The following is a 13,234-nucleotide window of genomic DNA, read 5'->3' on the forward strand; positions in this document are numbered from 1 at the left end:
AATCTTTATATTTATTTCATTCATTATCTGTATTAAAGAGTATTTCTTTTCTTATTTTACCACATTCCATCATAAATATAATATGTACATATGTCACAGGAATTTGCTATCAGAAATACATGACTCAAATTAAATGTACAAAGAAAAACAATGGCAATCTACAAAAAACACATCACCCCTGGATTCACAACAATCACTCAGCAAACATACCATACAGCCACCTTTCATCAAATACATTCACTCTATATCTGTAAATGGACGAGTTTCATGTGACAAAGAAGAATCTCTGCCAAAAATTAAATCTCAATGATGATAAGAGATTCCGCACTAGATCGCTTGGCTGGTGGGTGTGTGGGCTGGCGCTTGACTGGCAGGTGTGTGAACTTTTTGCTTGGTTGGAGGTGTGTGCAGACTGGCTCCTGGCTGGTGGTGTATGTTGACTAGCACTTACCTGGTGGTGTGCATGTACTGATGCTTGGCTGGCGGTGTGTCTGTTTGGTAATGTGTGCGGGCTAGCCCTTGGCTGGCAGTGTGTGTAGACCGGAGCCTGGCTAGCGTTGTGCATGGTCTGGTGCTTGGCTAGGGGTGTGCATGTACTTGCGGTGTGTTTTTGGCTGGTAGACAGTATGTGTATTGACTTGCCTGAGGTGATTTTGTCATTTGTCTGATGTTTGGGTGCTTGGTGGTGTGATTGGTGTGAAAGTCCTGTTGGCATGTGAGAGTGATAGGCCCGTGAATGGAGCTGTTTGTAAACGTGAGTGTTGTATTTTGTGGGAACTGCAGCTGGCAGTGTGAATGGTTTTATGTGTGTTATGCATGAAAGGCATGTGAATCGACTGTAAAGTGGTCAGAGCCTTGCCTTGCCTTTACAGCTCATGAGCTATAACACAGTGGTTCTCTGATATGATGTTGAAATTATTAACAATAGCTTTTTTGGATTTTATTTTGTAAAATCATTTGTGATTAAAACATTTTTTATGAAACATTTACTAACCCTGGTGCCAAATCCAACTAGTAGCCAGTGATTGGCTATCTGCCTATTCAAGACCTAAAAGGTTTTCAGCACAATGAGGCCTATTAGGATGGAGGGACCGTCCGCAGGGGCAGCGGCGTTCCCTCCATAGGAATTAGGATGTGACCGCCACCCTGGTGGTCAAATCCTGTATATTTAACATTGCGGCGGGTGCTGTTAAAGCAGCACCCGCTGCAAAGTTAAAAATGCATGCTTTGCATGTGCATGTACAAAGCGGCAGGCACCGAGCATAGGTACCCCGCATGTGCACCCCCCACCCCCCTACATCCTGAGGGCCCGAGCAAAGGTCCACATGCTTTTCCACGGCGGAATATCCGCTGCGGAAAAGCATGTCTCCACACCCATCATAATATGGTTGGCGGTGTCTTGCAGACACCGCCACCATATTGTGGTCCACAACCCGCGGATCAGCGGCTGACGGACCTGCCATCCGCCGCTGATCCCACCACCATCATAATCTGACGGTGGGTGTTTTCAAGGACTGCGGCGGTGAATCCGCATCCTCCGGGCTGGCGGTGGCTTCCACCGGCCCGGAGGATGCGGATTCACCGCCATCATAATCGACCCCTTAGTTAGAAATTGCGTTTGTGGTTGGCAGAGGTATGCACCTTGTCCAGCAGTAACCGCAATCCAAGTATGCGTAGAGAACTGAAGGAAATGCACTGCGCAGTGGGTGATGCAATGTCTTTATTCTTTGCGGCACTGGGGATGATTCAGCATCGATGGAGATGTGCCAGTTCCGAGTGGCGCGAGTGGTGTTGATGCATGGATTTCTGCAGGAACAGCACTTCCTACCCGCTTCTAAGGGCTGAATTGGCACCACTTGGCAGGGCAAGACTGAGTAGGGTTATTGGAAGTCTTTGAAGCCCCTGAGACTTCAGAACAGGAGGCCAGCAGACGAGCAGTTGGAAGCAGTCTGTGTTCAAGTGGTGTAGGTCCAGTCCTTCTCACCCAGGCAAGGAGGGCAGCAGGTGGGTCAGCACAGCAGAAAAGCAGTTCTTCTTAAGCAGCAGTCCAGAAAAGAGCCCTTCAGCAGCACAGCAGCCCTCCTCTCTGGCAGAGTATCAATAGGTCTAGAAGCGTACTCAGTTGGTAGGGTCAGAAGTCCGGTTTTTATACCCAGTGTTGCCTTTGAAGTGGAGGAAACTTCAAAGGGAGGCTTTGGAATTCAGAGAGATCCCCCTTCCTGCCCTGGTTCCAGCCTCACTACAGGGGGTAAGGCAGCCTTTTTCGTGGGGAAAGTACACAACCTATTTAGATGTAAGTGTGAGACTGTGTCCAGCTCTTCTCTCCCATTCTGCTCAGGGTGGCCCATCGGGATGTGGATGGCCCATCAGGCACACCTAAGCTCCCTTTGTGTATGGCGGTCTAGAGGGAATGCACAAGGCTCAGCTGTCACCCACCCCAGACATGCATAGGAGAAGGCACACAGGGCTTAAGAGCAGAAAAGGGGCAACTTTCTAAAAGTAGTAGTCATAACTCCAACTGTGCCATGAAAGAGGATTTAATATTACAAGTCCATAGGAACAAAACATGAGAGATCTACTCCCTCTCAGTCGGGAATTATAACTTATTAGATGTAATAAGAAATCCCACATGTAAACTTACAAGAGGGGAAGGCCTCACAGTAGTGAAAAACGAATTTGGGAGCTTTTCACTACCAGGACATGTAAAACTTAAAGGTACATATCCTACCTTATAATTATGGGGCATCCTGCCTTATGGGCTTCCTGGGGCCTACCTTAGGGATGACTATGTAATAAAAGGGGGGTTTAAGGCTTGGCAAGTGGTATTAAATGCCAAGTAGGCATGGCAGTGCAAGCTGCACACACAGGCTCTGCAGTGGTAGGCCTGAGACATGTTTAAAGGGATACTTAAGTGGGTGGCACAGCCAGTGCTGCAGGTCCACTAGTAGCATTTAATGTACAGGCCCTAAGCACATATAGTACATAGGGACTGATAAGTAAATGAAATAGGTCAATTGTGAATGAATCAATCAAACCATGCTTAGGGAGAAAGCACACGCACTTTAGCACTGGTCAACAGTGGTAAAGTGCCCAGAGTTCTAAAATCAACAAAAACAGATCAGCAAAAATTGAGGGAACAGCAAAAACGTTTGGGGGAAGGAGACCCTCCCACCCTAGCCATAGCCTTCCACAGCAAAAATACCTTTTGGTGACTTGTCACTTTTGGAACAAGGCAACATTAAATATCTACATATCCTACGTTTAATTCCTAGATATAGAATTATAGGAGAGTTAGCTATGCTAACCAGGGATTATCCAATTTTTACATGCTTTAGGGATTAGAACATTTATAGTGTGCACTGGACAGCAGTATCCCAGCAATAAAAGTCAGCACAAACATGAGGGTGACCACGCAAAAATATACATTTTCTCATAGCCATACAGTCTGCATATGTATTGATGGTTAGCAATGGCACAGAAATACTTCTACCTGGAGCTGAGTGAAAATCAGTCCACTCTGCTGGTGCTGTATTTCAGTATGCCAACAGCAACATAATAAGCTTGCAAGTGCAATCAACATTTGATCTTTAATGATCTTCAGGAGAGATCCAGTGGGCTGTTAGTGGAGTACAGCAATTATTTGTACATGTGCAGGTATAGCCTGGGAACAGGTGGTAGGTGAATTGATCTTCTGCGCCCAGTCAGAAACCATGTCATTGATCACTTCAGGTTAGAAGTGGACTACACACAACGACTGCTTCCCTGCACATGCCAAAGATGTTGATCTTTTGCTTGTAGCTCCTCTCTCCTACTCAAATAATTATTCCTCATATTGAAGGACAAGGCAACAAATATTCTCACCAACTTGGTGAATACAAATGATTTTATTGCTATATGTAGGCAGGTTGTGGGTGATTAGTTGGTGTAGTAATGAATCAGCCGGGCAGACAGGGCTGTGCCCTACGGGGATGAGAATAGAACAGCTGAGCGCTTTCTATGAACAGAGAAGGCATCTCTGTGAAGATCTGTAGCTGTTCTTCCCTACAAAGAGGTCAATCCATGGGTTAATACACCTACTAGTAGGATGGAGCAGTAAGAGAAAACTAGGCTCGGGGTCCGAAATACACAAACACACACGATCTCACTCATGTTCACACAATCATGATCTCATGAGCATACATACATATATTTTCCCAGATGTACATAAATTCAAACACACCCACACAAAAGTGCTTGGTTGAACAAGAAAATATGTTGATTAATGTGTCCCCAAAGGTACACAAACAAACTACCAAGTACACAGATATACAGCAAGACGAGTTGTGCCAACATAAAAGTACACAAACTCTTGTGTTGCATTTCTGCAGATGCCTGGTGCTCTTTCTCGTGTACACAGACATGCAACAGAGTAATTTGCTGCATTCGGGCATGTATATAGCGCTTCATACCCCACTAGTAGATTGTTGTGATTCTGAGTCAAATGTGTTCTGGTGTTGTGTATGAGTAATCAAAGAAGTGCTCTTACCTTGTCTTGGGATTCAGCATCTACCAGTGTGATGGAGACGGAGTTGTGAGAGGCAGAACATTTTAATTATCCACACACACACACACAAACACACAAGTACACACACATCTTTTTTTTGTGAGTAGAAATGCCTAATCTTTCCAGCTCTGCTACATGTGTTTGAAGCCCTTTTGGAATATGTCTAGGGTTTACTATTTTCAGTTTTTATTTGTTGTGGAATTTAGTTTACATTTTCTCAGAGGTTTCCAAACTTTGAAATCAGTGCTTATTGGTATTCATTCTATAACCTAATCATCAAAGTAGAAAAAAAATGCTTTTCAAGTGTCTACAAAACATATTGCTTTTTAGCATTGATTGTTATAAAGCGCATATTTAATTAGAAAGATGAGTATTGCAAGGTCCATGGCGTCTTCCCGCTATCACTATGTAAAATGGGCTTACGTTAGACAATGTTAAGCATAGAGGTCTGTGCATTTCACTCTCACATGTCCTTTCTCACATCTCATTACCTCTTACACTCTCTGGATTATGTCTGTTTACCAGAACAATTAGTGGATTAAGACAGTAAAATAGTGTTAGATTAAAATGTTTTTGATAAACAAATCCTTGGTCTGGACATAGTTGGTGGCGGAGGTCATTCACCTACTCCTCGTTACACATAATGGCAATCGTGAAATTAAAAAAAATTGTAATTACAAGCGCTTAATTTGTAGCCAGTAATCTAAAACACCTGAAAACTGATGCTTTCAGCATGCTTACCTCTGCTTTTCTACACTGTTTACCTGACTACATGAAAGTAATGGTACTGTTATTGTGTAAGATTCATAGCTGCCAAGCGTCCCTGTGTCTGTACTTATTTTTTAACCAACATTAGATTATTGTGTTTGTATTAATAGAGCAGGCGGTTGACCAAGGGTGTCATGGCGTTGGGTTACAGCAATACCAATGATAACAAGAATAGCCAAAATGTAAGTCATTTATGAATGTCAATAAATCAGTTTTACTTTTTAGATCTAAGCGAATTTTTATGTAATCCTGAGCTGATAATCATCCTCCTTGCCTCATTCTCTTTATTTTTGATGTGCAATAGAAGATCACAGTGCTTTATCTGGAAAATATGTGGTGTTTACCTGTTTAATAAATTCATCCCCCTGATTATAGAGGAGTTTAAAACCAATATACAGGTTTTTAACCACATCGCTGCTACAGGAATTTTCCTGCTGTGCTGATTTTTCATGAACAGGGTGTGGTCGTGACGGAACCATTCCGTCATCAGCACAGCTCAACCGTGACTGATGACGGAATGGTTCCGTCACCAGCATCGAAGGGGTTAAAGATGAAGTTTATCTATTGACAACCAACCATGCAATGTCAGTAGGTGATCTGAAATGTGCGTCTATCGCAGGGGGCCAGCAGTAACCGAGACACAATGTTTTTCATCAACTGAAGTCACTACAGTGCAACTGAAAGTGCATTTGAATAGCCTAAGCAAAATCCAAATATGGCATAGGATAATGGGTCTCTTTAAAGAATTTTTGTTATGATCTTCAGATAATAAAAGCAGGAAGCAGTGACATTGTTGATAAGTGGAGGAAAGGTAAGGTAATGATCAGAAGTCACCCCAAGAGTTCTTGCTAGTCAAACAGGGGTCAGACACAGGCTCCCATTCAGCTATCTAACAGGATATCGCAGGCCCCCTATGATCACAACCTCAATTTTGTTGAAGTTTTACTATTGGCAGTTCTTGGCCACCCTTTCTGCTATTGCTTCTGCTTCTGCAACCTTCTAAGTTATTATGCCTTGCCTCATCCCCAACTCCATCCAAACTTAATTAGTTGAATATCATCTGCATAGCAGATGAATGAGAGCTGATGCCTCTGAATTAGATGTGCCAGGAGAGCCACTTACAGATTATTAAGGGTGGTGTTCAGTGACGAAACCCCACGAGACACCACATTGTAAAACCTTAGTAAGTGACCTGTATGGCAGCCTGACAACTGAATGAATATTGTTTGAAAGAAATGATGGGAACCATTTCAATGTACAGCCCCTTATATCCACTTCTGCAGTCTTTCCACTAAAATCCAGTACAGACTGTATCAAATGCATCAGTTGTAACTTTTGTGACAAACCATTGTCTTACTCTTTCGATGGTGTGCTTTGTATTATTTGCACGTGCCTCGTTAAATATGCCTTAACTCCATCCAGTATTCTGAAGAGGGCCAGGCGGCTGTGGGATCGGGGCTTCCACTAGCAAAAAACAGCTGGCCTGTTGTTGGATGAGGAGCTTCTTCCCAAAGTTGCCCACTGGCTAAAAGACGCTGCCTTCCCTAGGGAACATGCTGATAACACTGCACCGCAACATCTTCACGCCCACCCACAAGACAATTTGGAACCCTTGAGGTTATACCTTGCTTGGAAAGCTGACAACAATAACGATTTTTAAAACTGTTCATTATTATTAATGCGTCTACCATGCCATTATTGATGCTTAGACCTAATTCAAGACTACCTAGACAGCTCTGTAATGCTCAAATATATTACTGTTTCATGTTCCCCCTTATTGGAAAGATTCTGACACCGTTTATTCTGTAATGTTTTGAACTGATAGGCTACTGAGCTTACGATGCATGCTTCTGTGTGCTGATTATATTGTCTAAATTCAAAAATTAGTAAAGTCTAAAAAACAGAAATTCCACCATGCATGCTTGGTCATAGTTACTTACTGCTCTGGTGGTTTCATCATGTTTCTTGGTAGCTTGGCATGATAGTATCATTGTATTAAACGGAAGTCTGAGACTTTTAAGATTAGTGGGCCCATTTCACAAAAGTAATCTGAGACAAAATCCTAACTTTACCATTTTCGGTATTCACAAAGGGGATTTAGGAATAGTAAAGTTAGGATTCTTAACTTTTTAGGGGTAGTAAAGTTAGGAATCCTAACTTTACTACTCCTAAATCCCCTTTGTGGAAACCGAAAGTTGTAAAGTTAGGACCAAAACTTAGGTTTAACTGAGACAAAATCCTAAATTAAATTTAAGACCAAAACTTAATTTTAACTGAGACAAAATCCTAACTTTACGACTTTCGGTATTCACAAAGGGCATTTAGGAGAAGTAAAGTTAGGAATTCTTACTTTGTAGTAGTAGTAAAGTTAGGATTCCTAACTTTACCACTCCTAAATACCTTTTGGGAATACTGAAAGTCGTAAGGTTAGGATTTTGTCTTAGATTACTTTTGTGAATCACGCCCGTTGTATCCTAAAGGCCGTCTGCTAAGGGATAGCTATGCTGTCTCAGGCATGATATTGTCATTTCAGTACAGTATAAGCCAAAAAAAGAAGAAATATTGAAACACATTGAAAATTGATAAGAGCACCAATTCCCTACAGATTTCATCCAATTGTGCTACAAAATTATTCAAACTGCCTGTTTGGTTCAAGTTTTTCAAAGTTTACTCGAGGGTCCATGCCAAACAATTTTGAGGGTTCTTCAGAGGCAACCAAATACCTATCACATGAGTGCCTTTTCGGAAACGCCTGAAAGGCTTTTGCATTCTTAGCCATTTTCTAGGAGAATTTTGCAACAAAAAAGTTGGGTGGAGACACTACTGGAATGCCCTGGGTGTCAGCCATACACCCTGCACTCGATCACTGCTATTTGGCCAATGCACTTACACCACATGCCTTAAAATGTTTAACAGCTGTGACTCCGGCACACATTGGTCTACACTTACCTTGATCTTTTAGGAGTGAGCTGATCATATTCAACTTGATGCTTTAGTGGTATTAAAGGACGAATAGCATCAAACAGCGGTAAACGAGTTGGGTCATTAATCACTAATTTCAAGTCTCCCACGAACACTGGTAGATTCATAGCCCTGAAAAATTACAAGAAAACCATATAAGGTTGCTGGCCAAATCTGCTTAATAAAGTGAGTTCACATATTCAAGAAAAAAATGAAAGTCATTACATGACTGTATGTATCACATATTAATATTTTTCTGTCTCCAATATTTCCTTACAAAAATAAACCTACTTAGGAAACTGAAAAGCAAATAAAGTAGCAACAAACATTTCATTTTAGTATTTCTAAAAATTTGGTGTAGCAATTTACAGTTTGTACTAAGACAAAGTCACAAAACTCTAAATAAAAACAACAATTATATTTTTCTGCAATGTTTCAATCTAATCTTTTGTAACTACAAACCAGAGGAAAATAAACCAAACAATGAGGAATACTGCTTGCTCATATAGCACTGAATGGAGTGCATACTTTTAGGTTTGCAGTTAGCTTAGACCTTTGATTTTGCTAAAATTATAATGATATATATTTACTTATCCAATTATCGGTGCTTTCACCTACTCTTTTTATCATCCACTGAAAGGTTGCTGTATCATTCACATTATTCATCTGCCTACTGCACTATACAGCATGGGACACTGTGTAGTCCCTCTTCTCTTCAGCTATTAGCTAGCCACACTTTTAGTTAAAGAATTATGTTCTTTCACAAACAACACACCCGCGCACAATGTAGCTTCAATGCCAGAAACTACTATAGCAATATGTGCTTTTTGAGACAAGTATGTGTGCAAAGGTCCAGCAGCTCCCTCAACAACAAAGTTTTACAAAAACCCGGGCAAATCAAAACAAGATATGATTAAGCCAAATGGCTGCAAGCCAACTCCAGACCTATTGGCGTTATCAATGCTTGTTTCAAGTGTTATCTCAGTTTGATGATGTAGCATTTTAAAAAAGACCTAAGGTGTAGTATGAAAATCATGCTGGTGGAGTGGTGAAATGGCCCACCAAACTGATACTGCAAGATTCTATTTGAAGTTTCATCAGGGAGTCAATCATTGTTGTACAAAAATGGCTAAGCTGGTAATGAAACAGGCTGTGCAGGAGATAATGTAATTCACCACCGCTAAGCTTTGTGTAGTTTTAAACTGATCAACGGTGTCCATGTGCTGCAGTAAAATGATAGAAGTTACGTTTTTCCTTCCCTTAATTAACTGTAATGAGAGCTATAGAAAGGTCTGATAGAAAAAGTCTGTATTAAAAAAGGAACTTGATTTCATTTAGATGGAGGCCACCAATGAATGGATACGCTGGGTAACTGTAAATGCCATTATTTACAACTCGACCCAAAGAGACCACCAACATACTATGCAACCACATATTCTTAATTTCAACCCCAATTTGACAAGCAGGTGTTTTTCTCTAGGCTGATTGACAATTCATCGCAAACTTCTTTATAAGTTTATGACTACATTTTGTTATTTCCAACTTTAAGTAACAACATTTGAGGAAAACATGACTGTTAGAGAGCTATTAGGAATGTAAAACAATTACATATTTTTGGAAAACGAGGCAGTATCTGTGAGGCCTGCACAAATAACATGTCACATTTTTCCTTCACTGGGAACCAAACACCCTAGGGTAGCGTCTGACTCTCAGAGGGTAGCATTGCAGAGCAGTCGTAGGCATACTCAGGGGATGTGGTGTGGGCTAATTATCGCCATTACAGGTGCGCAGAAATAACACTCAATAATTGATTGTCCAGTCTGTACTTTTCTTTATAAAAGTAAGAGTGCATTTATTAAACATACACACTACTCAATACTATGCACCAATTTATAAATATACATAAGCTGTTGGAATTACTTTGTGACATTGCATAACATCTCTGCCCCTCCCGCAAGGGGGTCTAGTACCACCACTCCCATTAATGCACCTGATCTTGCCCCCTAATGCAGATAGCTGGACATAACCTGAAGCGAGGGCCCTGCGCACTGGCACCTTCCCAGTGGCGTCCTAAACCCATTATATCAACCAGTATTTAAAATAGGCACACCTGCCCTGGTGACACAGAACCCTGACTGGGCATCCCATACTGATTATGAAGTATACACCACTACATCTTAGGGGCTAACGATCTGGGTTGTACTTCACCTAAGTGCAGAAGCAAGAATACATGTTTAAGCATCACTTTAGAATGACAGTACTCATCACATTTGTTGATCATAATAATGCATTGCAATTACAGCCCCTAAAGGCATCACAGCTGAAATCCAGGATTAAGAATATACAGCCAAACATTCTAGCAGGAATGTCTGACTACATAACCCCTCGTTGCTTATGACTTCACATTACACATGTGACTTACATTCCCTCCATGGAAATAACCTTGGTCAATGCACTTCGTAGAAATTACATTAGTAATGTACTTCTCGTGCAATTGCACCTCTTCGTCTCCAGGGGATGCCCTTCTCCAGACATCCCCAACTCAGCCCTTCATCCCTTAATGCAGTCCTGAAAACAACCCCCAACTGCAGAACAAAAACAAAAATTCAAGCTGCAAGATGTTGATAACTGCTGGCTGAGCCCTTGAGGGCTTGTTTCTTTTAAGTCCCCATGACACTTAGGGAGGGGCTTGTTCTCGTCGTGCTGAGGGAGACTGCATTGCTCCTGCAGCTCCCCCTGCACCTAATCACTCACTTGGTGGTGACCCCGCTCTCCTGGGGCCACCGCAAACCGAGCAAATGCTGCTTTCCCTTGCAGGCCGGTCCGGGCCTGCAAGGCATAATGGGGCGCTTCAGCCATTTCCATTAATATTAGAGCAGGGGGGAAACCGTACTATCCTTCTTCCTGGTGGCCTCACGCCGCGTTCAGACCTCGGTGCGGGGCCCGGTCCTACCCGGACCCCCAGGTGAGTGTATGCGGCTCGAGGAGCCCATACCCCAGCCACGCTGCTGGTTTTCAGGGGCCCATTCCCACCTGACCCGAAGTACTCCGCCTTTGAGTTTCGGGGTCCCGGTCCCACCCAGGACCCCCCACCTGTTTCTTTGTTGGAGGGCAGCACAGGGAGCCCACCCCCGGCTGCCCCAACCCGACCAGCACCCACGCACGCTGCCGCAGGAGTAGGCACTGCAGCGCTGGTCCAGCTGGCCTCGGGGGAGAGTGGCGGCACACCCTCCTCTTTCCTGCAGCAGCGGGGGGTGACGGCACTACCCCATCCTCCCTCAGCACTTCGGGCCCCATTGGCACATTTTCCCGGGGTGTGCGACATGCCCCGACTTCGTCAGGGCCCGGAGTTTGGGTCCCAGACCCCATTAGCACATTTTACCGGGGTGCGCGACATGCCCGGACTTCGGCAGGGCCGCAGTTGTGGTCCCGGGCCCTAGAGCCTCCTTTGTGGGGGTTGGCATAACCTCGCTCCCTGTCTCCTACTTCCACATGGGGGCCCGGAGTTGAGATCCCGGGACCCTCCTCGCTGGAAACCTTCACGGGAGAGTGCCAGCACTCCCCGGCTTCATTTTTGGCATGGGTCAGGATGGGCTCCTGGCATCCTGTTGGGTCCTCTTCACGGAATCGCGACAGTGCTCCCCAACTTCTGTCTTCGCAGGGGCACAACAGCACCCCCCACCTTCAGCAGGACCCAGAGTGGGATCCCAGACCCCTTTTCACCATCGGTTCCCCGTCTTAGCTTCTGTTGGCGGCAGCACCCGCGACCTGACCCGGGGGGAGCCGTGCTGCCCTTCTTCCTGGCAGCCTCACACCGCGTTCTGACCTCGGTGGGGGTCCGGTCCCACCCGGACCCCCCCAGGTAAGTGTATGCGGGTCAGTGAGCCCACCCCTGGTCACTCGGTGTGGGGCCCGGTCCCACCTTGGCCCGAGGTACTCCGTCTTTGAGTTTCGGGGTCCCGGTCCCACACCGGACCCCATGCCTACTTCTTTGTTGGAGGGCAGCCCACCCCCGGATGTCCCTGCTGGCTCCCTGCCTGGCCAGCACCCATGCGTGCTGCCACGGGAGCCGACACCGCAGTTCTGGTCTGCCAGCTCCAGTTGGCAGACACAGAGGCCAGCACTGGTCCAGCTGGCCTCGGGGGAGTGCGGCAGGACTTCCCCCTCCTTCCTGCAGCCACGGGGGAGTGTGACGGCACTCCCCTGTCCCCCCCAGCACTTCAGATCCGGAGATGGGGTCCCGGGCCCCCTAGGCGTATTTTCAAGGGTAGCACAACGGCGCTCCCCGGCTTGCCTTCCTTTTCATCGGGCCCAGAGTTGTGGTCCAGGGCTCCGTTGGCACATTTTCCCGGGGTGCGCAACACGCCCTGACTTAGGCGGGGCCCAAAGCTTGGGTCCCAGGCTCCAGAGTCATCTTTGTGGGGGGGCGCAAAGGTGCTCCCTGCCTCCTCCTTTCACACGGGGCCCACAGTTTGGATCTTGGGCCCCTCCCCTGGGAACCTTCACAGGGAGCGCGACGGCACTCTCCGGCTTCATTTTCGGTAGGGACCAGGGTGGGCTCATGGCACTCCGTTGGGGCCTCTTTATGGGAAGCACGACGGCGCTGACCGACTTCTGTCTTTGCGGGGTGGGCGATGGCATCCCCCTGCCTTCAGCGGTGCCCGGAGTTGGGATACCGGTCCCCTTTTCACCATCTTCACGGGGAGCATGACAGCGCTCCCTGTCTTAGCTTCTGTTGGGGGCAGCCCCTGGGACCTGACTCATCCCGGGGGCACATTCAAGACCAGCGGCAGAGCCCCATGCCGTTCGTCATCAGTCTTTGTGGAGGTCAAAGGTCACTTACCTTCTGGGGCGGCATATCTCAGCCCCCAGGGTACCTATCTGCACCATTTTCACCTCCTCTTGCTACTGGTGGCGCTCCCCAGCCACTGAGAGAACTCGCTTTTGCCCTCTGGGTCTCAC

General features: G+C 45.4%; 1 protein-coding gene across 1 annotated transcript in view; it reads right to left on the reverse strand.

The window, feature by feature from the left end:
- USH1C (USH1 protein network component harmonin) overlaps positions 1-13,234 on the reverse strand; it is a 697,039-nt gene that overhangs the window by 528,941 nt on the left and 154,864 nt on the right. The window contains exon 3 of the mRNA XM_086954146.1: positions 8,261-8,404. Within this exon, the coding sequence (XP_086810272.1) occupies positions 8,261-8,404 (144 nt within the window). The remainder of the gene's footprint in view (positions 1-8,260; positions 8,405-13,234) is intronic.

This window comes from Lissotriton vulgaris, chromosome 2_1, assembly GCF_964263255.1.
Source record: "Lissotriton vulgaris chromosome 2_1, aLisVul1.2, whole genome shotgun sequence".
Lineage (NCBI taxonomy): Eukaryota > Metazoa > Chordata > Amphibia > Caudata > Salamandridae > Lissotriton > Lissotriton vulgaris.